Source organism: Epinephelus fuscoguttatus, linkage group LG18, assembly GCF_011397635.1.
Source record: "Epinephelus fuscoguttatus linkage group LG18, E.fuscoguttatus.final_Chr_v1".
Lineage (NCBI taxonomy): Eukaryota > Metazoa > Chordata > Actinopteri > Perciformes > Serranidae > Epinephelus > Epinephelus fuscoguttatus.
Window position 1 is genome coordinate 9,566,394 of NC_064769.1, and position 24,830 is coordinate 9,591,223.

Consider the following 24,830-nt stretch of genomic DNA (forward strand, 5'->3'; position numbering starts at 1 on the left):
CAAGTCTGATTTGTTGCAGCTTTGGCTCTTGCGTCATTGCGCAACGTGGACGCACACCCTGGCCCGCGCCGAATGTGGATTTTTGGGGTGTCACCTCATAGACCACATGATACACACAGCTTTATTCATAAAGTTGCACTAAAGACAGCACTCCGAAACTTGGCCTGCGTGCCCTGACTGTCTGTCTAATTGAGACTGACAGGTACTTGGAAATTAGATTACCGGCCGTTCATAGCCACAGCGGTGCGGGGACGGTGGCTTATCCAGCCAATGACGGGTGTAACGTGTATGAATGAAAGTATTTCAGAAGCCTTATCAATAGTCCACTGAGTTTTTGCTATGAATGTGGCACCAGTGGTTAACAAAACCTGATGAGCCAGTGAAAGAACAGAATTACGCACAGAAAATCTTCTAATAACACGCTAAAAGTGTGTTATTTTCACATAGCGGGTGTTCACCTGATGACTTATTTACACGTTTACACCTGGACAGGAAATGCCCTGAACGTATAGTACGTATAGTACTGCGAGCCACAAGGTAAAGTTCTCAACAAAGGTAGACAAGCGGAAGGAAAAGATCATAAACTTACTTCTTGTCGGAACTCATGGTGACAAACTTCGCCTTTAAAGATGATCAGTCTGGCGTCCAGCTGTCGTTCAAAATACTGTTGTGGTCGGTGTTTGGAAAATCTTCACCTACTCTAGCTGTCGCTCTTTTCAAAAGGATAAAAGTAAGACAGAAGTCGGTGGAGCTATCTCGCTGGAATGATTTCTTCAACTCTACAAATCAAATTAAACTCGTAGCACACAATCTTCATATCTTGCTGGACTCTTTCAGGTCGTGTCTAGGTGACATCTTGAAGGAAAAGGCTCGTTTTGTGTCTCGCCGAGAGCGTGTGGAGAGACTCTGAGAGCGCAGCGTGTCTTTTTCCATATTTAAAGTGCCATCCCTCCTCCTGCGTGACGCCACCGGGGGGTGGAGGTCAGAAAGTTGCTCTGAGGTGGCGCATCAGACACTTAACTTGACAAATGGTCTGTCTATTGTTCTTTTGATGTCTATAGGTAAATTATAATTTGGGCAGGTCTATGAAACCAGTTTAACGCACTTTGTCAGGATGGAAAATAGTAAAGAATCCTGAAATCTTGGACCAATTTATTGATAAAGTATCACTTCTACAGAGATTACACTTTAAATGCAGTCGCTTAAAATTGACTTGACTCAACTGCAGTCAGTATTTATTTTAATCACTTTAAAAAAAAATCACACATCACCAACAGTGTGGAGCTTCATCTTGCCACGCACTCTGAGCTCTGTAAATATAAGCTACTAGAAGAGAAAATGAAGGCACCTATTTCAAGTAGCTTTAATCAAATCCCATTGGAATTACCAGTTAAAGGCAAGCTCAGCAGTCAAAAATAGCTCAGTAGACTGCCGTTATGGGGACTGGCGACATCTTCTGGAGGAGTTGAGATATTGATACTTCGTGGAAATGACTAGATTTACCTACACTTGGCTACCATGGTATACATGGGGCTGGTACATAAAAGACGACACAATACTCAAAATGATTTAAGTATTTCAAGTTTATTGTCATTTGTGAGGACCTATACACATGCATTTGCACACAAAACATTTATAAATACAAAAAGATGTAAAAAAAAAAAAAAAAACACTAATAAAAGTTTTTAAAAATCCTTCAGGTCAGATCATGTGATGATTGTACGGAATATGTATATATACACATGTATGTAAAAAAACAAAACAAAAAACTAATTGTCATTTCATTGGTGTAAAACACTCCATCTGGTCCTTATTCTTCAGGCACTGTCTATGTTTCCCATCAAGTGATGTTCACAACATGCTCAAGAACTCCTTTACCTGAAAAAGAAAAACAGTCAAGCTGTTAGCATTACCAGTGAATATGAACATCAGTGACAATCATCTTTTCTTTGTTCAGTTCAGACTTCACACTAACATTTTGGTTTATGTTATTTGTCTTTTGAATGGTAGGGAAAAGTCTAAAATGCACCCGTGTTTACCATCAACATGAAACTAGGGTTGTCAAGAGTATCGATACTCTGAAAAGTATCGATACTCAAACGCTGTATCCGGATACAATACTAATTTACACAAGCATCGATACTAACAGTGCACGCCACCTCAGCGCCTGTCGGGTGTGCGCGACGGGTCCGATGGACACGCGCTGTGCAGGCAGCGTCTGGCAGGCACAGAGCCCTCGCTGCAACCCGGCTTGTTGTCGCTGCTGTGCATGCATGCACACATTTCTGTTGCTGCAATATGGCCAGCGCAGCTGCAGGAGGATCAGCCAGTTTTGGTCAAAAATGATAAAGGAAAAAGCGCTCTTTGGAAATATTTAGTGAAGTGAACACAGCACGCTGCAGACGGCAGGTACAGCCCCTCCCCTCACTAGCAGCTGAGCAGCTGGTGTCGCCAGCATCAAACTAAAATAAAACTTCTAGCGTTAATTAATGTGGGAGCTAAGCAGAAAACTTTATCAGTCATGCCCGTCTGTAACATTAATAGACAATGTTAGTTTAACAGGACAACATAATTATGTGTGTCTGAAAAGTTATGTTAACTGCAAAGTCACAGATTGAAGCTGAAAAAACGTTTGGTTTCTCCCGTAACCCCTGGTTCTCTGATCACATAGTGAGGTAGAAACAGGAGCATCCTGAGCCTAGGAAACTTTGCTTTCAAAAGTAAAAACATGCTCATTATGGAGGTCGAATGGCTCCTCACTGCAAAACCTCCATCTCATCAAGCACCCTTTGTCTAGTAGAGTCCAAAAATCTAATATTTAAGTGAATGTGAAAGGTACGAACCGGAAGGAGTATAGCGCTAATGCACTGCCTTGGACAATATGAAAAATAAAGCATGTTTTGGTTCACACTTAGAACATGGAGCCTCCATGTTCACACCGCTTTATTGCAGCCGTCAGTTGTACTTTGCTATCAACAAAGTTAATAATAACGTGAGCATTAGCTGCCTCTCCCACTTAGTGAGCACAGCTGTTGAGGGCAAAAATTCCTGAGTTGTGAAATACTCCAAAACACACTAGGGGACATAAACTTCCCTTTAAGTTGGGTGTGAATGCACCTTAATTCTGTCTTCTTCCAAAATACATACATTTTTAGATTTTGAAATGACTTGATTTGTATTTAACGTTTTTTCCATTTGTTATAAGAAAACAGTTTTATAGCTCAACAAGTAGCGCAGAGCACAGAGAAGCAGTCAGAGCTACAGGCTACAGTGAGGCCAAAAACAGAGTTCCTATGACGTTTTTCAAAACAACTTTTTATGTCGGGGTTGCAGCACACTTGGATCACTACGGATGAGCAGTATGGAGATACTTTGTGAATTCAATTTTGTGTTCTTGGATGTTAGTCTGGGGCGTCTGCCATTAGGTGTGCTAGCTGCTCCCCCCGCTGATCTCCGCAAGGGATGTGAGGACTCTAAAACTTCACCAGGGCCTCCATCGGCATATGGGTGAGTAGATAATGGCTGAATTTTCATTTTTGGGTGCACTATCCCTTTAATGTTAAGATTAGCTAGAGAAAAAATGTTTTTTTTTGTACCAGGCTGTAAACATGTTTATTTCTGCTGTAAAGTCTGATATTTCAACATGGGGTCTATGGGGACTGACTGGCTTCTGGAGCCAGCCTCAAGTGGGCCTTTGAAGTGCTGGCCTTATTTTTCAGCCACAGAGGTTCCCGCCTGACCAACACAAACTCCTCTGTGGGATTCAGAGCAGGGCAACAGGATGCCTAACTCCTGGAAAGGTCAACTCAAAGTCCAGTTGACCTTGGAGTTTTTGGAAGGAGGCAAATTTAAAAGCATTATTTGACTATTTAAAATCTTTAAACAGGGCTTAACGGTCATTCACCTTCTCAATCATGTCGGCTTTCTTTGTTTTATTCCCCTTAAAGTCTTCTTCTACATCCATGGTCAAGACTGGCACATCACTGAGATAGTCAAACTCCATCCTGTAGACAAGAGGTGACAAGGAACACACAGTCAGTGATGCTTGAGCACCATGAAAAAAAGGATGCAGTTTCCTGGAGATGAATTCAGTTATTTCCTCAAGGTAATGGAGCTCGGTTCATCTTTGTAAAAGGAAATCCTGTACATACAATGGACCTAACAACCCGCCCATTTCCAGCCTCATCCCTTTCTTGGCAGATGTAAATCACATGTATCCCAAACCATTTGAATCCCTCATGATCTCGTACTAACGGGGTCTTTTTCTAATGGACAAGATCCGTCAGGTAACTAACACCCTTTGTAATGCAAACTCATCGGTTGTCCTCAAAGATGCATAGTTTTTTTTTTTATAAATAATCATTTTATTTATCCTATCCTTTAGCCTTTAGCCAGAGAGGCTAGCTCTCTTCTTCCAGGGAGTCCTGGTCAAGACTGCAGCATAATTAGTTCACATAAAAATAAAAATAACATCAAAATAGTAGAACACATACAATACATGAAAGCATCACAAGGGAAACCATAAAAGTAGAAAGGCATACGGGCCATACCAGTGATACACATACACATTCCACCTGAGTCGAGGATTATGGAAAACAGCAACATATTTCCTTCAGGGCAGTCTTAAAAGGCCTTTAAAGTATTCAAAGAAGGGAGAACTTCTAAAAGGCACTGACACTGTACAGCTCATTCCATGCCCAGGGTGCATAAAAAGAGAAAGCAGTTTCACTAAGCTCTGAGTGTACCCTGGGGACATTTAAAACAGTCCGATTTGTAGAACAAGTGCAATAGTTTCTGATATGAAAGATAAAAGGCTGGAAAATGTGTACATAGTTTAGCCATGAATGTTTTGGCAATAAATAGCAACATTTGCATTTCCCCCGTGTTACAGCGAGGACCTTTGGGTTGATATAAAATGCAATGATGCTTGTGTGAACCTGTGATTGTAGCAAAATATAATGCAGCATGATATGCTAAATCGAGTATTTAAAGTAGGGCTGAAGCTGCATGCAAATAAAATCACACCACCATAGTCTAATACAGATAGAAATGAGCGTTCACATTTTTTCCTGACCTCAAATTGACTTTAGCAGGAAGAAAAGACCAAATATGACCTAAGCCAGTAATACTCAGTTTACACATGCCAGGTGGCCCACTGACCATTATATAATGGAAATGCTCTGCATACACCTGACCTGTGTGGGGCTGCTGCGACTGAATTTGCCTTTTAGCAAAGACAAATTAGGACAGCAAATATGTGGCCCCTGGGCAAAGCAAGATGAGTTTCCCTGCTTTCTAAATACATTCAGTATGCACATTAAAAGTCAGCTTTTCATTTTACCATATGTCCAGATATTTGTAGGAAGTGAGTCTTTCCATACATGTAAGTTCTAATGTCAAAATAGTGGGATCAGCTGCTTTAGAGCAAGGTTGAGTGAATGTTAAATAGTTAGTCTTCTTTAAATGTATGATTAATTTCAACAATGAAAGTTGCAGAGATTCAAAAGCATCCTGCAAGAGCTCTATGGTTTCATTCAAAGATGTCACCTCGTAGATGATTGTGTACATATGTATCGCAGCTGAGTTTATAAGTTAGGAACTAAAACAGATCCCTGAGGGACACCTTTGCTCTTTGTTACCAAGGCTGAGGTATAGTTTGCTACCGAGACAACCTCACTTCTTTCCGATAGATCATTTTTAAACCAAATCAGAGCCATTTCACTAAGGCCTAAACAGCCAAGTCTCCCCAATAGCTGTTCTACAGGAGTCAAATGCTTTGGATAAATCATAAAACAGATGCACAGTGCCAGTTACTGTTTAAGGATTTGATGATGTCATTGGTAACTAGCATAACCGCTGTTATAGTGCTATGACCTGATCTAAAACCTGGTTGAGATTCACTGAGATCATGATTTGATAAATAATTAATGATCTGGCATTTACAAGAGATTCAAATACTTTGGCAATAACAGACAGGTCAGAAGGGTCTCCACCCTTTAAAGGCAGAACCATAGCTGATTTCAAGGTACTGGGTATGACGTTGGAGGATTTAGAAAATCTACAGTAAGATTTTGGTTAAATAAAGAAGCAATAGGCTCTGCAAAAATATCCGCAGCAATTTTTAAAAGGTTTCTGATGACAGTGTGCCATAAAAGTCTGTGTGCATGTGTGGGCTCACGTCATGGTCTTGTGCTGCAGCCAGCTCTCATGCTTAAAGTGGAGTTTCTCCAGGTATTCCAGAGGGATGTCTTGCTCTTCCTCTCTGCCCCTCAGGTGCAACCTCTCTAAACATTTCTACACACATACACACACAAAAAGGAAATTTACATGATAGTGAGTGTCAATTCAATGTTTTTCTAATGGTCAGAAGTGAAAACGTCTCCATTCTCCATTGCAAAGTCATTTAAATGTAACCAATACTTCATTATAAGTAATTATTTGTGTCTTAACAATGTAGTAAAAGAAGTTAAGGAGACTCGTGGGAGTACCTTCGGAGAAGCTCTGAGGTAGATGATACCATCCAACTCGATGTGCTTGCCAAACTGGCTGTGCAGCCAGCCGTGCCAGTCCTGGTAGACAGACCACTCTGTCTCATTCAGGCATTCACTCTCATAGAGGTTGGCTGCAAAGATGTACCTAGGAGGACATTATGGACAAGGAGTTTCAAGTTATGACATAAATATATAAAAAGGCCATATCAGTGTTTAGTGCTAGTTGCATATTTACATTACTGTTATCTTTCAAAACATATTTTTAAATTAAATGATGAGCCATGACAGCATAAAGTTAATCCAAAAAGACATACAGTACAGTAAACTGACACATACACTTTAGAAATTATAAGGTAAAATTTTGTTATTTCATGCAGTAAATAGTTTACAGTTCAGCAGCTTACGTCCATGAATGTGTCAACTGTAGGGCTACAACTAACCATTCATTTCTGTCTAACCTGCCAATTTAAAAAAAACAAAAACAAAAAACAAAAAACAAAAAAAAAACAAAAGTAACAGAGTGCTGCAGGAATGGGTCCTAAAACAAAGTCCATGTATATTTCATACAGGTTTTTGGTTAGATGCCTGAAATAAGGTCTGTGGTTAACAAAAGCTTAAGATACTTTCACGTTTTGTTCTACGACTTAAAATAAATTAGTAAAGACCTCACTCATGAATTTTGAAGCTATATGCTTCTTTAAAAAGTGACACGTGGCTAAATTTCAGTGGTATACGTCACCATGACCATCACTGTCCATGGAGGCAATTCTTTGTCGACTAGTAAAGCTGCCTTGGCATTTGCCCTTTAGGCCGACATTGTTGTTTATTTTGTCAACTGACAACTACGTAGTTGCTGGTGCTGGCTGACAGGTTACACTCCATTTAAAACAGCTTGTCTGGCCCGCACCGTTATGTTTTAAGCGGTACAACGCTCCACTGAAATGGAGCAGACCCACTACTTTGTAGCCTCGCTCAATGTCCCGCCCACAGCTCTATCTGATTGATTATATGTCAAACGTAATAGCCCATCAACACTGAAGGGTGCCGTGCCTCTGATGGACAAAGACAAATGCAGACTGGAGCTGCTCCGTTAAGTAGAGCTGTGTGTTGAATGTAAGACAGCAGCTATTAACATTACAATCCTATACACTGAAGTCACAAAACACCCAATGTTTCCACTGCTTGTGTTCTCCTGCTGGTTGGTTCATATGAATCAGCGGTCACTCTGTCATTGGAGACCTTATTCTGCAATGTAGTTCATACACCTCACTGGTAAATCAGAGAAATACGCAGAACACTGGGCTTCATGCTCAAAGTAAGTTTCTGTATTGCATCAAAACTTCCTCCCAACAACAGTGGAGATATTACCAGAACTTCTGAGGGAGAACTGGTGGGAGGGATGTTTGTTTGGGTGTTAAAGTTCAAATAAACAATCTTTTCCCAGAGTCACTGACTCCACCTTTAAACTTAAACTTGGTTGACTGCTAGTCATTTATGCTTGTATTTAGGGTCCGGGCAGCTAAGCTGCTGGGACACTATTGTAATCCTAGGTATTCTTCTTCTTCTTCTTTCGAGGAAATCATACTTCCCATGGGTGAAAACTCACCAAACTTTGCACAAAGGTCCAGTGTCATGCCAGATATCCTCAGCTGTAAACTCAAGCCAATAGTCCTGATGGTGGTGCTACAGCAAGCGTCTAAAGTTCAAAACTTTGAAAATTCATAACAAATCAACCATATGTGCTACAACTTCACAACTTTCATCAAACTGTAGCCCTATAAACCTATTAAAAATTATGAAGTTCATCACTCTGGTTTTTTTTTTTTTTCCAAAAACTGTAAAACTTCTTAAACCTATCTCCTCCCACAATTTTTGCTCAATTGACACCAAACTTGCTACAGAGCATCTTCAGACTGTCCTATAAAAACTACATTTCTCAGATTTTTGATTTATCAAAAATTGAGCCTGCAGTGCATCAAAATGTTTGACTGTAAACGGTACCGTAAACATATACATGCAAATTTCTGCTAAATAAATCTTCAATGTTCATGAAAAAAAAGACAAAATTCTAGAGTCATGGTAGATGATGTGTGGCAAATTTCAGAATGTGAACAATTGAGTCAATCTAAAAACGGCAATTTTAAACATCAGTTTTTCACTTACGGAGCAAATCAATCATTGTTACAAACAAATTACCAACATCTCCATGCTGTCTAGATGCAATATGTGTATTTTCAGATTTTGTTTCGATAACTGAATTTTTTACAGTGGTTTGAAATCTGCTTTTCCATGCATGGACGGCTGCTAAACCTGCACGTCTGGCTTAGTCAGTTTGTGAAGCTACACACAAACTGTCACTGACTAATTAGCTCAGTGAGAAAGAAATTGATTCTTAGTCTCAGAGGTTGTGAGTTCAAGCCTCAGCTGATGCAAAGGCAGATTGTGTTGCTAAATTCCTAAATGTCTTCAAATTCTTCTGCTTGTTGCTCAGATTAGCCTAAAAATGCCCGGACCTGACCCATCGCTGCGCAGCAGCTATAATCCACTTTGTTTTCCTACCTCTTAAGTTTTTTAAAGCACAAAGCATTTCTTCTTTCAGCCCTTTCAGACAATAATTCATCTGCCAGCTTTAACAGTAGTACAGTTTAGCTTCCAGCTTTTCTAGCAATGTCCTTCATCTCTTAGCTCCTTTAGATAATGCAGTTCAGCTTCTAGCTCTGCCAGTTTTATACTTCAACTTCCAGGTTTTTTAGCAGTGCAATGCATTTGATCTTTAATATCTTCAAGGCAGCTCATTTCACTTTTCTGCAATTCAAGTGATGCTGGCTGATGTTTACCTGTCACTGTAGATGGAACGCTCGAAGAACTGCACAGGATTCTCAGCCTCTCTGAGCTTCCCATTGGCCGACCTGATCTGAGCACGCACCCGGCTGATGCAGGCGTAGCTCTGGAAAGTGTAGGCCCACCTCTCCGGTTTCTCGTACATCATCTGCAAGACATTCCCTCCACTCCTCTGAGATGTGGTCAGCTCCTGGGACATAAGAGATAGGGTGTATTTTAAACTGTGCATAAAATGAATACCTCCCCACTGTTGCAATTACAGCTTGGTGTACAGTAGTCCACATATTTGTACAAGCAATGCATGACTAAAACCTGGTTATTTTAAATTTGCAGAGGCTGATTGATATTTATAGATACTATATCAAAATCTAAGCTGACATTTGAACCAATTGTTGTCTTTGCTGACATGCTTTGTGTAGTTATTCTAAGGCTGCAACTAAAATGTCTTTTAATTATTAATTAATCTTATTATTTTCTATGAATGCAGCAATGAAATTAAATTATTTAAGTTTTATTATTAGCTCAAATTAATAAATCAAAACATTTAAGAGCAACAACGGAGACAGGATTTTCTTAAACTCATTCAGTCCATACCAAGGGCATACCTGTGATGGCTACAGTGAAAATTAATCTGATGCTGAACTTAGTTTGTCTCATGATCAGCAGAGGGCGCCTGATTTAACTCCTGTAGCTGTGGATACAGTAAGTAGTTGTGGCAGCAGAAGAGCCTTGTTACAGGACTCCTCAACAGTTGTCCATACTGATAATACCCCTGTGCTATCAGTTTACACTGTACTACACAGTGTGCAGGGCAGTGTTCAGTACTGTTTGCACAGTTTCCAGCTGTAGTAACAAAGATGTATATCTTTAAGGTCATTTGGGCTTTTATTTTCTACTTCTTTGGTAATCAAGAATTACAGCTTTCATGTCAAGTAAAAAAAAAATAAAAAAAATAAATAAATATAAATTTTGCTCTTCTTCAAAATGGAGATTAATGTAATTCAAAACAAGATATCAAAATTGAGCTGACATTATTAATCGACCGACAAAGAAATGGTCAGCAACAATTTTAATTTTCAATAAATTACCTCAAGTCATTTGTGAAGCAAAATTGCCAAATATTCTCCGGTTCCAACTTCTCAGATGTAAAGATTTGCTGCTTTTCTTCGTTTTAGGTAACAGTAAACTAAATATCACTGGGTTCTGGACTGTTGATCAAACAAAAGAAATACTACACATAATTATATTTTCACTCTGCGAAATTGTGATGGACATATTTGGCTACTTTCTAATGTTTTAAGAGACCAAAAAATTAAATGAAGGAATTAATCATCAATGAAAATTAACGGTTACTCCCAGCCATCCATAAAAGCACAGACTCTTCCTAAATATTAAGTCTATCCATGTGCAACATAATAAAATCTGCTTTCACCTATACTGTGTGTAAATTCCCAAATGACATTCATTTAAGTATTCTTAGTCATGGTGGGACAAAGAGACATGTGGTTGATATGCTTCCAAATACTGGCTAAAATATATGTACTTGAATATCCTGCTTATTGTCAGACCTACAGTAGCAGTGGTCTTTATATGGGACCACTGAAAATGAGTCTGAGGGTGAGGCCAGGCCTGCAGTCGAGTTGGAGGTTAGAGAGGTTTGCCCTGATGATGGCATGTTCATCTGTCCAGAGTGGGACCATCTGTTCCTCTGGGTGTGTGGTGGTTATGACCAGTGCAGATATGTGGACAGATGGCAGCTGCACTCTAAATACAGATGAAGACTCCCCCAGTTATCTTCACAGTGGATGCTGAGTCAGTGGTTGCGAGAGGCCAGAAGATTGCAGGATAGTGTATGAAGAAATTCATCCTGGATTTATAGTGTTGGCTGAGATGCAGTTTATAAAGACGAGCCATATTACCTCCAACTGGCAACAAGCAGATGTGATGTGATGTGATGTGATGCTGATGTAAAACCATTTCACAGCAGAGCACGTATACTGTATATGGGTGTCGGCTGTCAGCACTGAATTCGGATCGTTACTTCGAAATGCGGAAATGCTGTGCACTGTTTCCATACCTCAAAGTCACTGCCTTTTGTTTGGACATTGCACCATCTGGCGATTGGCTCTGGTACCACCTCCCAGTCCCCGCTCTCCTGCTCCAAAAGGCGCACAAAGGTAGATTTGCCCGCCGCTGAGCACAAAGGAAACAGACATTCAAGTCAGTCATACTGAATAATAAAACATGTAGCAACACATTATGCAGATATATTAGCTACTAGGGATATTAGCTTATACCGTTAGTTTAGTCCTGGTAAAGATATTAGTCTTGCAGTTGGCGGTAAAATTTTAATGTTTATGAAACTATGAACTATGTCAGAGTTATCACTGTCTAAAAATCACTGTCCAGCGTTAGTTAACGTTGTCTAATGCAACATTCAGACACGTTAGCTTAGGTTTTTTATGTAACTTTAGCTTGTTATGTTAAGTTTCCCCTTTGCCATAAGAAGTGCTGCTCTCACCAATGTTTCCCTCGATAGATATCCGCCGTATCCTCTTCTCCATTGAGTCGTTCAGGGAGTCGTTCATTGGGTCGGGGCACGGCCTCTTCGGAGTAAAAGACATTTTTCTGCGGATAAATAAGTCTTCCTTGTTGATTAGAGCGGGCACTGCAGCTGCTGCAGGGAGGAAAGGCTGCCTGGTGTTTAAAGTTTGGCGGTAACTGAACTCAGGAAGCGGCGGTTTGCACAGCTGTGACACCGCCCAGGCAGGAAGCAGCTGCGGCCCCTCACGTGACCCAGCAGCACCCATCAACACCAGGCCGCTCTGGTTATTAATAAGCAGAATGGCTAATGTCAGTGTTGTATCATTACATTATTATTATTGCTGTATATATATTATATAATATGTAAGTAATACTTAAATGTTGGTAGAAGTGAAACTTTTTAATGCTGAGTGCTAATGCATCACATGTATGTAAAATATCAATTTGAAAAGTAACTAGTAACTACAGCTGTTAAATCTAGTGCAGTAAAAAAAAAAAATACAAAATTTGTAGTGGTGTAGAAATATGAAGCTTTTGTGCCACTAAACCTGGCTATTTCATTTTACACATTTTTAGGGTGTAAATAATGAATTATATAATTTCCCTTTCATTGTCCCTATTAGAGCAAATTAGGTGTTTTTTTTTTGTACTGTACTCGGTTTGTTTGTCTATTTGAATACCTTTTGTTCGTATGTTTATTTTTGTTGAGTTTTTCCTTTTTTGTTTGTACAAATGTATTTGCAAAAATTAGCAAAAGAACAATGATGAAAACCGTTATGTTGTACAAACGTGTCTTTTTTCTGTTCTCGATTACTCTTAGGGTCTGTTCGTTATGTATGGTGGGGCATGGGGTGGTGGAAAAAGGGGGAGGCATGTCAAATAATTTTTAAGCACTGGAGATGGAGTTATGTTTATTTTATTTTGGCTTAGGAGAGGGGCATACACATTTAAATGGTTGTGTTTTGCTTAAAATAGTTATATCTCATCAAAAATATTTTACATCTCATTTAAAATTTGGCCCAATAAACAGTTTGCATTAACTTACCAGCATACATGACTAGAGTGAAAAACCTTGGGCTTTTTTTTTTTTTTTAACTACAGGATTTCATCTTCAACGTTTAACTGTCAGCTCTTAAAAAAACAAGGAGTAACTTAAAAACAAAAAACAAAAACAAAACAAAAAAAATAATGCTGGAGGGAGGGTCATACATACTCCACCAGTCACCAGGGAGGCTCCAGGAAAAATATTTGTAGCTTCAGGCAGGGTAAAAGAACAAAACAAAACAAAACAAAAACAAGTCACATCTCAGCCACCCCCTTCTCTGATAGGTAAAGAACAGTCCCTTAATAAGAACTATCAATATAGTAGGAATATGAAAAAACATAAAATGAAAACATTGTACTCAAGTACCTCAAAATTGTACATTATTTGAGTAAATGTATTAAGTTGCTTTCCACCACCACATTTGCTTAAGTCAAAGTACAAACTCCAATAATGATAAATACTCCACCACAAGTAAAGCTACCTACTGACAATGTTACTTAAATAAATGTACATAAGTATTGGCAAAAAGAGTACCATAAGTCAAAGTACTCATTATCCAGAATAAGTTACATTATTACTGGTGATGCATAAACATTTAAGAAGCACTTTAATGGTGTAGTTGGCTGAAATGTATCTAATTATAACTGCTTTAAATACTTTGGGTCATTTAATGTAGAACAATGCATTACATTTTATCAATAAGTTGAATGTTTTGTATGTAAAATGTGCAACAGTAACCATGGTTGTGAAGTAAATGGAGCTGAGCAAAAAGTATGATATTCCCCTTGAAAAAGCACTATAAAGAAGTGAATAAAAAAACAAATGAAGTAAGCACCAAGCTCACACACCATTGTAAACATACAATTCATTCAAAGAGTCAAGACCACCTTTATTTGTCTTGTAAACAGCATAAATCAATTCAGTAGCATTGAAAACCCCTACCAAGCCATTATTTACAAACATGTCATCAATTATTACAGTCCAGGAGGAAAAAAACTGTAGGCAATAGGCTATGTTATGGGCGTTTCATAAAGATGAGATGCTTTCAGGATGACTGATTTTCTATTACATTTTTAGATTATCTGGTGAGCAGTAACATTCATAATAGTTAGCTAAGGAGATGGAAAAAAGATACTCAACGGTTAAAAACAAACAAGATTTTAATATCCAAATGAGGGGAAAAGGGAAGCAGCCTCTAAAAAGACTTGATGCATTCTTGAAACCAAAAGCTACCACTCCATGCTCGCGTTATCTTTAAGTAAGGTTTAACCCTCAGTATTTACATGTGTGCATTGAAGTATTACACCTCTCTGACAAATTATATATAAAGATATATAAAATGTTCATCTCACTGTTTTTGAAACTAGACCTGAAAGAGAATTCTGTTTCTATCATACACCAGAATTTAATCAATAGAAAGGAAAATGAATATCAGATAATGTATGGATGAGCCAACTGGTAACCCTTTTAGTGTTGTGTCAATCATTGCATAGTAAACTACACTTTGAGATTAGGGAGGGGTTCATGCATCTGCTGTTTGAAGCACAGCAACAAACAACTCAGACCATACAAAAGCATAAGAAATCTCACTTGTGCCCAAGAGCCAATTTCAGAGGAGGGTTAAGCAATTCAACATTCATTTGGGAAAATAGAAGGGAGGAAATAAACTATGATCAGTCACATGATACAGCTTCTCACAAAGCACAGTCTATGCAGAATAAACATTCAGGCAAAAGAGGTCAGGAAAATTGTTCAAAGTGCTTTATGGCTAGTGAGATAACAAGGGATGCAGTATAATCCAATTCAAAATGCCTGTAGTTTTTTAACAGTGGAGGATGTAGCTTTAAACACAGGTCTCTACTTCTATTTGAGGACATTTATATACAATTTAAGGTTTTAGATCCCTTGAAGACTTTTCCTAAAATTTCTACTTCAAGTTTTAAGGGGGGTTAAACTAATATACAGGAACATGTCACTAGGAAAAGCTAAAAGTTAAATTTTCAGTCCCTGCTACAACATGACAATATTCTAGCCTCACTTCTATGTCCCTCAACACATTCATTTATCATAACCTGCACAGAACACTTGGTAAAGAGACTTACTAACTAAATAAGGACAAGATTGGTGCGGGGTTTAGGTAACAGAAAATAATGTTTTAACCAAGTTACAGTACAAATAGAAAAGAAGTGTAAGAGGGAATTAAAAAGCAAAGAAACTTAAAGGGGAGGTGGCGTTGTAAATTTAATGCTGTGTCAATCAAGTCAGTGGTATATGGCCTTTATCTTCTTTCAGCTCTCTGTTGATATAGGGCGATTATGAGCCATGCTAGGCACTTAGGATTCTTTTGTATTGACAGATGTGGGCTCTTAAAGATGTGAAAAGTAGCAAACCGCAACCCAGATCCTCCTATGTAGATAAATGAGTAAAATAACTAGCTACTGCGGTGAAATTGGCTTTAAAGGCTGGCTTAAAATCTCGCCATAATACCAACAAAGCCTTCCTATTATCATACAGCAATGTATTCTTCCCTGCAGGTGAGTTAGAAATGGGAATCTAAGAGCCTCGTGTTGCCATAAATCCAAGTGGAAAAAAAAAATCTGTGCAGTATAATAGAAAACTAATTAACATCTATCTATATTATCCTAAATGTAAGCCATGACTGAACACTGGGGATCTTTCCATTCAGCTAAAACCATTTTCTCCAATATGTTAATCTGTGGTTTGTTCAATTACGTGTGTAATCCCTGATAGCATTAGTCCTGGTGCCTTAAACCTATTAAGACCCTTCCTTCTTCCTGGCCTTATTAAAAACATTTCCCCAAATGGAAATATAGTATATACTGCATACATACAGCCAGGGTGGGGTGGGTATCTGTGCAAAAACTAGAAGACCAATAAAATAAGGATTATATGGCTGTTTATCTATCCTTGGTTGTCAGTTTTTCAATCAGCTCCTGAAGTGGCACCAACTCTTTCCTGTCAATGAGGTTGAACTCCTGAAAAAGACAACAGGTAAGGGAGCAAACATTATTACATTATCCGCAGTATGCTACATTTCTTATTGCTAATATACAACTCAAGTGATTAATACGCATAAGTCAATATTCAAATGTTCTTTACCTGAACAAAAAAGATGAAGTGTTTGAACGACGTGTTGAGGTGAGCCTCCTCTTGCAGCTGCATGACAGAATCAAAGTGCTGGTGGTAGATGTGAGCGTAGACTCTGAACAGGCGCTTCAGAATGGTCTTCGCCACTGACATAAAGTTTCGCTTGAAGGGGACACCTTGGGAACAAGAGGGCAAGAGAGAAGAGTGGTTATTCAGATTCTGTTCAAACATACAACAAAAAAGCCCTGCATACCACTGCTGCTTGCGCTAGGTCTCACTTTCTGCTTTCTCCAGTGCTAAAACAAAGTGTACAGATACAGTAGGTCTGGCTATGTGAGACTAGCGCTAGGTTGACCTGTGAAAGAGCAACGCACATCAAGATGGCTAATATTGATGGGAGCAAGGAGAGATAGGAAACATTGGAAAGATTTAGTCAGGCCCAGACTCAAAATCAGCAACTATCAGAGTACCAGAATGCTAAGTGTAGTTAGCATCTTTTATTTGTTTATGTTGTTGGTTAGCTTGTTAGCCTGTAAACGGCAATGGCTGTAACAGCATTTATAACCAAAACCTGCACAGTCTACCATGTCTGCTGTCAAAACTTTAATTTAAGGCAAACTCTGCTCTCTGTACTGACAAGTCTGCTCTGCACTGGAGGTTTTAGGTTTCTTTCCCAGTGATGTGTCCAAGTCTTTAACCCCGTTGATATGCATTTCCTGTGTTAGACAGCGACTGGCTTTGTTATTAGTGATGTACCTAATCTAGCTCACCAGGTGTACTTTTGAATGTACACTTTTAGCAAAGTGCACAGACATGGCCCCTTCAATAGAGGACTGTAAAACACCTCTCTAGTGACAAACAAGAGAAAATGTCTTAATATACATATATTTAACAAACAGTGCTTGGTTTCTTGAGGCATATCTTAAACAGAAAAAATGCAATGGGAGGTTTAGTAGCTTGAAAAGCTGACACAATCAATCCCTCAAACTGTGCATGACTTTCTTCTATTATCTGCTGCTACAAATCTCAATAAGCCCCAAAAGCTCAGAGCAATGAAAGCAGATACAGCTACAGTGTGTTCTCAGGATTGCAAATGTCTTTACAGGCAGGCAGGCCGCAACATGATTTAAAGGGAAGTGCAAACAATCATGAGTGCAACCCAGAACCACCGCATGGTGAACAACACATTCATCTGCAGTTAGGAAATGCTGATGTTGTTTCAACAGCACTGCTCTCTACACCAGTGATGGGTTGTGCAGTTCTTCTTTGAATAAGTGAACAGTTGGCAAGTACAGGAACCTGGTGGAGCGCTTCTTCCTTCAGTGTATGGCGCGCTACAGACCTATGGTACTTACTCAGCATCAATTATTCAAAACCAGCTGGTGACCAACAGGACAAGGAGTTCCTGATTAAAGAAACCACCTTCACGCTCTTCTAAGTAGTTAACTTTTTCATGTGGACACCAAACTCAACTATTCCACAAATATTAGTCACTCACAGATTAGAGGGTAGTGTTAGTCCCGATGAGGTCAAAAATATCAAAAGTTACCCTGTGGAGCTTTTGATAACTTGTGGCACAATGAAGAGAGTCCCTGCTTTATCTGAGATAGTGAGAGGCTTTGGAGTCCTCCTGATACAAAACTGATACCAGCAATAGATCGATCTGGTGATCGTGGAAAATGAAGAAAATTCTGTCACTCCTCCTCACATCTTTAGTCATAGGCTTCTTCCACTGAGATGCACCGAGGGATAGATGAGACATGTATTTGTGCTGGCTGCCTTCCAAATCCATTAAGCCTCCACCCTAGACAGCACAAGCTTCTGCTAGTTGGGAGAGCTGCGTTGCTATGGCCTGCTTCAAAGTCAACTAGAGAACTCCTGAATACATTCATCTGGAGGTATTTGTAAAACTTGTCATGACTAGATATGTAAATAAGCAAACAGACAACATTTACATGTGCTTTGCTATTGACAACTTAGATAATCTCCTAAGGACATTCATCCAAATATGTAATACTTTCTCCCTTAGCGAAGTTTATACCGTTTCTATACATGTGTGATTTACATTTCATTTATTTTAAGATCCATTCATTTTGCATGGCAGGCAAAATTTGACATAAAAGGTGTAACCCATTTGTGCACTACAGAGCCCTTTTTTTCTAACACAAGACAGACTTTGAGTTTAACGATTAGCCCACACCTAATGATTGGACATAACAGGACATTCTGTGTGCAGTAATAGAAACCACAGTAACATATCAACCCCATACAAAGACAAGATGGCTTTGACAGGATAGAGAAAACAGACATAAAACTTACCGATCTTTGAAGGGAAAAGTGTCTCATCATCAAGCTGGTCCTGCACCCAGGTCATGAGGTAATCAATGTACTTGGGAGCAGAGCATTTGATGGGCTTCTTGATGTTGGTCCCATCTGCCCAATGGTACTCATACCTGCAGGAAGTATAGAGGATTCCATGTGGGTTCACACTTCATTCACTGCTGACATCATTTAATGTACAACAACATGGTATTTGATTTTATTTTCACTACCCCATTTCCAAAAAGCTGTCACCAGACACATCATTCTCATGTGCAGAAGCCAATCTAAATCTTGTGAGCTCAGTTTCCATACAACATGCTGCTGAGCCTGGCAGCAGGAGGCCAGACCAATGATGAAGGGGCCTATGGCAGGTGTTTTACACAACCCTACCCTACACACTGTTGAGCCAAGGCCCCCAGGAAGTGTGTTTGGCTTTGAAAGTAGTTTTTTCACTGGCCAAAAATTGGAATTATGCCTGTCACCTGATGCTCTGTGGGCCAAAATAATTTTTCCCACAGCCTTACATGGCAGTGGCTGACAGAATTTGACACATTCGATTCCAATAACATTTGGAAAGTCTGAAAGGAACACAAAATTTATTTATTTTAAGCTAGCAGAGTACTAAACCGAAAGTCTCTAGCGCATCTGCTCTACGGGTCACACAGTGCAGAAGCAGTGCCGATCATCCAGGTCTTTTTATATGTGGCACTGGAACTTCTTTGGCTTCATACACCACTGACGAACTTTCATAGGAATGAACAAGGCCCGCCTCCGACACAATATCCAGTTCTCTTTATACACCCATGGTGAAGTCTTGACAGACCAAGATGAGTGAAGCAAAGCACGTGAGCTGGTTTTATGAGACGGCAAACTTACAGAGCAACAATGTCAAACTTACTTAGGACCAGCAGACATGACTGGACAGCTTTCCTCTGTGCAAAAATCTGTGATGGTGCCATACAGCATGTTGATCTGGTTGAAGAAATCCACAGCTGAAAAAAAAGGAAACATTCAAATCAAGCACACATGAGATCAAATACCTTGTGTGCCAGCACAAACAGCTGGCATCAAGTTTCCCCGCGGCCCTTTACCCACCCTACTTCACTGCCCCAGTCCAAACTGTAGACCAGTGCACACTCCAGTTATCTGGAACAAATTGCGTTATCGCTCATTCCCAGGGGCACAGAGCCAACTTTGGCTTTCCATCAGTTGGACAGATCCATTTAAAGTGTTGGCAGCGTTAGCTTTGGTGCTCCATTTGCTAACCTCACAGGAAAGATACATATTGAACAGCTGATGTGTGAGGTCCTGTTTAAGGAGAGACCAGCTCCCTCTTATGTTTGATTGAGTTTAATCAGTCTCCAAAGACAGATGTTTTTATCCATAGCGTTTGTTTTCATAGGCGAGTCAAAGCTTGATAATAATTTAACATATTCCATAAATACATATTTGACACTTTTGATTTCAGTGCCTTCAACACAGTTCTGGTCAGGACAGAGCTGAGAGCCCTCACAACTGAATAATCCAGAATAATGCATGTTTCAAGGCAATACCGAACTAATCTCTTATTAAACTTTTTCATGTCCTGTCATGCCACAAAGTACTTGTAGGCAACGGGAAAAATATAAAGAAATCACGTATGTCAGGTAGGTCTGCACTCAACTGGTCAACATGTTGATTTGGCCATGACAGATTCTCATAGAACCAAGACTGACATAGGGGTGTATGTTGAAAATCAGAGATGCTCAGGTGATACAGAATAAACTGCTGGAGTTGTTCCATCAAATTAAAGAGAAAACCACTGATGGCCTACTGGTGAGGATGTACACCATTTAACTTTTCCACTTTGATTCTGCATGGGGGCATGCTGCATGTCATAACTGTCAAAAAAGTAAATAAAGTAAATAAACTTAAACTCTCTTTCTCACGCTACTATCACTACGCAATGCATTTAGTGAACTTAGTGAACTGTTTCTTGTGAACAGAGATCACGAGGAAAAGTCATATAAACTTGGTGGTTGGAGAAGTTATCGCTCACAGCTATTTTATTCTAACTTCCCTTAATTGTGCAAGTTAAAACAACTCATGTAGCGCTGACTAACATCCATCCCTATCCACTGACCCTTTATGAAACCGGAGACTACAAGTGTTGCAATGATGACATAGCTAAGCCACCTCTCCGGCACATTTAAAGGTTCAGTGTGTAGGATTTAGAGTGATATAGTGGCAGAAATGGAATATAATAAGTACATTGTGTTTAGTATATAAAAACCTTAAAATAAGAATTGTGCTTTGTTACCATAGAATGAGGCATTTATATCTACACAGGGAACTGGTCCTTGTTTATGAAGTCCCCCATATTTCTACAGTAGCCCAGAACACACAAACCAAACACTGGCTCTAGGCTGGGCTATTTGCGTTTTTGCGTTGGCCACTGTAGTTAGTAGCCCTAAGCAGCGGCAGAAAAGCACTGTTTTTTTAACCGCTTGTATTCATGCTGTCCATTTGTTTTGGGGAGGATGAGAACTCTGTGGATAATTCCACTCCCTGTAAAAACCTCCTGAACAATGAACACTGAAGGAATCCTAAAGGGAGGAGTTTCAGCTTGTTGCAATCTGCAATCCTCACCGCTAGATAGATGCCACTCAACCCTACAGTGTTCCCTCAACAAAGCTAGAAAATGCGTCAACTTGTTGATGCATGAGATTTGCTGCTTACATTGTGTAAAAACAGCGGATAATTACACTCTGCCTACTTTAGCATTCATGTTTTTTCTGCCACAAAGGGCTCAAAAATGCCCTCTTTACTTTTGAAAAACCATGCAGTGCAATCCAAGCAAATCCATTAACTTCAAGAGATTCAAATGACAAAAAAATCTAATTTAATGATACATTCACATCCCTATTGAGTGATGTGCATTACACCAGTGTAAAAAAAGATCACATTAAAAATTCAAGTCCTTGTCACTTTACCTTATGCTTTAATTAAAGGACTTTAAATAAAAGCTCATTTCAGCTGTTAACATGCTGATACTCTGAACATCTCCAACCATAAAGGCACTCTGAGGCGAGAGGAAATTATGCTTCTGCCCACCAGCCATTTGTCTCAATTTAGAGGAAAGTAAACAAGTCTCTCACAGCACAGACAATAACGTCTATTTAACATTCACAGTGGTTTTTCCAGCATGAATGCGCATGGTCTTTAGAGGGAATGCCAAGATCTTACACCCTGATAGTTCACTCTCAACTGATTCTTGATGTAGACTAATTGCGGTTTCAGGAACAGGACTATGGAGAAGAATGCGAATATAGAAAATAAGAGGAGAGTGACAGATAAAAGACTAAAAAAGGGTGTGTGAAGGTCAAGTCACTCTGCCAGAAACCCAAATCTACAAAGAGTGTCTCAAGGAGGGGGGAAAGAAAGGTAAAACTGGTGCTTACTGTTGACTGCGACCCACTCATTTAAGTCTTCACCCTCGGGCAACATGACTGCCATGCGCAGGTTTCCACTTCCTAGTGTAGCCTCTGCATGTTTCAACAGCTCGTACTGATGAGAACCCTCCGGGATGTTCTTCTTGGGCTTGAACGTCTTGGCTGCACGGCTTGGACTGTGAGTCACATTTCAAAGAGGAAGACAAAGAGAGTAAATAATAAGGAGGTAGTTAGATATGATGACAAATGGTGAGTTCACAGTGCTCCTGGGTGAGGGCCTTTTGCTAACAAAAAAGTCAGGGTCTTCTAAAAAAAAAAACATGACAAGAGTTGAGCTCTTGTTGACCTGATGTGTTTGGCAGAATCAGAGTGGGGGGACCAGAACAGTATGGCTCTCTGTGTGTGTAATGAGGCCATTTGGAGAGGTACGGTTTTCAATCGCTCTCACTGCTCCATTAAACAAGAATTCATCACAACATGGTAGGTCACACATTAAAATGTTTTTCCTTTAATTACAGCATTAACATCCATTAAAACCAACCTATATCAAAATCATCACCTAAGATCATTTTATTAAATGTTAAATTTATTTTACTAGGGCAAGAGAAAACTGGCCGTTTGTTACAGAGCAATGGTTAAACTACATTCCTAAGTCTTGAAGTAAAATACTGTCCATGGCCTCTACTTCAGCTGGAATGTGCTTTTGATCGACTTTAACATTAATCATTAGGAATCAGGTGTATAGCTAATCAAATGTGTCTCTGCCTTCTAGTGCCTGATGGAAACTACGTCAATTAAACATTAAAGTAACCTTTTAATGATGACACAATACGGTGTAAAGGAAATTGAGGGGTTTTTTAATTAATTTGAAATGTTTAAAACTGGGATTTCGCATAAGTTTAGTAGCCTAACTTGAAGTAAAAATGAGTGACCTATCCGGTAGCTGCCTCTGAGAGCCTGAACCTCACTCATGTTCTTCCATTTAACCAACACTCACACCTTCACCAGATGGCGCATTTGATGTAACCCCTCCACCCTCTGATTTCATCCACAAACCGGCTTTTTGTGTAGTCGACTAAATATCACGACGCAGTCTTATTACTTTGATCAAATATTGGGCCACAGATTGATTTTTGCGTCCTGTCACATCAGGGCTTGATTAGCCCGTAGCAACAAAGTGTTCACACCAGCAAATATCCAGGCCAGACTGAGAACCCCTCTCAGTTAAAAAATTGCCCTGAGGTTGGTACAATGTGGCTTAAAGTTTTACGGCATAACGTAACACCAGTACAATGAATCTACTATCGGTGCCTGTGTTTGTTATCCTGAAAAATATCAGGAAGCAACGTGAATCCAATCAGACATTCGGACGTGAGCCCAGCAAGTAGTCTTAGCCTATATTATGCTATCGCTAGCTAGCTAGCTAGCTGTGGAACGCTAACACCACTTGTATTTACTGAACGTAAACCTACATGGCAAGGCAAAATAAGCATTTGTGACACAAATATTACTTACAAAAGAAAGGCCATGTTTCCTTGGACCGTAGAAAACCACCCTCTTTACAAAAAGCTAACAAGCAGAGTCTAACGGGATTGTTTGTCAAAACTCTCAAATCTCACACGTCCTCGGTTCTTCTCGGGCTTCTTAACGTGGTCCTAGTGAAAAATCCGATAGAGGTGTCACTGTGGCAGAACCCACTAACAGCGAATACACTATCGTATGAAAGAAATTACATAAATTTGATAGCCAAGCTGGTCCCCTGGATGCTGCTCTGTACGCTGAGAAGCAGCAGCGTACTGAATGTAATGCTAACTTCTTCATCTGACGTTCAGGGCAGAGCAGACACATTCCTGCCGTGTGCTGCCACCTAGTGGAACAAAATGATCAACACTAACATTAGGTGCTGGCCCACTAGTGCAGGCATGAGCACAGTGCTCTCCAGCAATAATTAAGTTTCGAGGCAGAAATCCTAAATATTTCCAAAAAAATATTTATTACGACCAAAATCAAAATGTTTACTGCATCTACAACATTTTGATAAGACTGATACATAATGTTAGGCTTGATGAATTTGTGTAATAAAATAGAAAACAATACAAACAAACGTCATAGAATTTTTCATGTATAAATAATATTGGATATTTTTTATTCAATGATGTTGTATATACGTTGTTGTAATATTTTGCTATATATTGTTTTCATTTGTAATGTTGTTGTCAGATTATTAATAAGAATGTCTATCTATATAATGTAAATAGAATATTGAATATCTACCTATATAGAATACTATTCTTCTCATGGCATGCAAGAGTACATCAGGAAGATGGCCCCCCAGGATGACATGCTCAAACAGTGCCTCAAGGGGCTGAAGACAGAGGAAGATGAGAAGGAAGAGGAAATATTGTGGAAGACTAAATCTCTTCCATTGGATGTACCATCAGCAGATAGATGACATTGCTGACATAGAGTGGCTACAAAAGGCTGATCTGAAGGAAAGCACAGAGGCCTTGATCATGGCAGCACAACAACAGGTCCGGCGCATCAGATCCATAGAGGAAGGGGTCCACCATAGCGAACAGGGCCCCCGGTGCATGCTGTGCAAAGAGGCCCCTGAGAAAGTCCAGCACAAAGTAACAGGATATGAGATGCAAGCAAAAAGTAGACAAAAAAGGACAAAGGCTTTTACTGGTTGAATAAGACCCGAGATATTTACACTGCTAAATGGAATGGATAGGCCACGTAAAAAATGCATGAACTTCATATTGGCCTACATTTCAACCCCTGATTATATTGTAAATGGGGGAGTTCAATAAACTATTAACCTTTTTTTTAAACTCTGAAGTTGTTATAGATTTCTTTTCTTTTGTTTTTCAAAATGAAACAAACCCGATAGTCTATATAAACCTATAGTCTACACAAAGCCTATGGTAACCACACTGAGCTGATAGGGGCCACTTAAATGAAGACTCAGATGACAGCCAAATTCCATATCTCAGCAATGTATGAAAATATAAAAATATTAACCATAACCAACCAACCCTAGAGAGG

General features: G+C 39.5%; 3 protein-coding genes across 4 annotated transcripts in view; all 3 read right to left on the minus strand.

Moving 5' to 3' along the window:
* Positions 1–937, minus strand: part of LOC125878642 (electrogenic sodium bicarbonate cotransporter 1-like) — a 40,746-nt gene extending 39,809 nt beyond the window's left edge. For both annotated transcript variants that reach the window (XM_049559981.1, XM_049559979.1), the window contains exon 1: positions 590–937. In XM_049559981.1, coding sequence (XP_049415938.1) covers positions 590–606 — 17 coding nt within the window. In that variant the 5' untranslated portion in view covers positions 607–937. The remainder of the gene's footprint in view (positions 1–589) is intronic.
* A 639-nt stretch (positions 938–1,576) lies between these two features.
* On the minus strand, positions 1,577–12,076 carry dck (deoxycytidine kinase). Its single transcript, XM_049560032.1, has 7 exons — positions 11,854–12,076; positions 11,410–11,525; positions 9,329–9,522; positions 6,489–6,636; positions 6,179–6,294; positions 3,905–4,004; positions 1,577–1,878 (listed from the first exon to the last, which is right to left on the minus strand). The coding sequence occupies exons 1-7, from the start codon at positions 11,954–11,956 to the stop codon at positions 1,852–1,854; spliced, it is 804 nt and encodes a 267-aa protein (XP_049415989.1). The 5' UTR covers positions 11,957–12,076; the 3' UTR covers positions 1,577–1,851.
* Positions 12,077–13,789: 1,713 nt separating this feature from the next.
* LOC125878660 (MOB kinase activator 1B) lies at positions 13,790–23,594 on the minus strand. Its single transcript, XM_049560028.1, has 6 exons — positions 23,298–23,594; positions 21,792–21,958; positions 19,250–19,343; positions 18,349–18,482; positions 16,042–16,205; positions 13,790–15,917 (listed from the first exon to the last, which is right to left on the minus strand). Exons 1-6 carry the CDS (start codon positions 23,309–23,311, stop codon positions 15,840–15,842), a joined length of 651 nt encoding a protein of 216 aa, XP_049415985.1. The 5' UTR covers positions 23,312–23,594; the 3' UTR covers positions 13,790–15,839.
* Between the last annotated feature and the right edge of the window lie 1,236 nt (positions 23,595–24,830).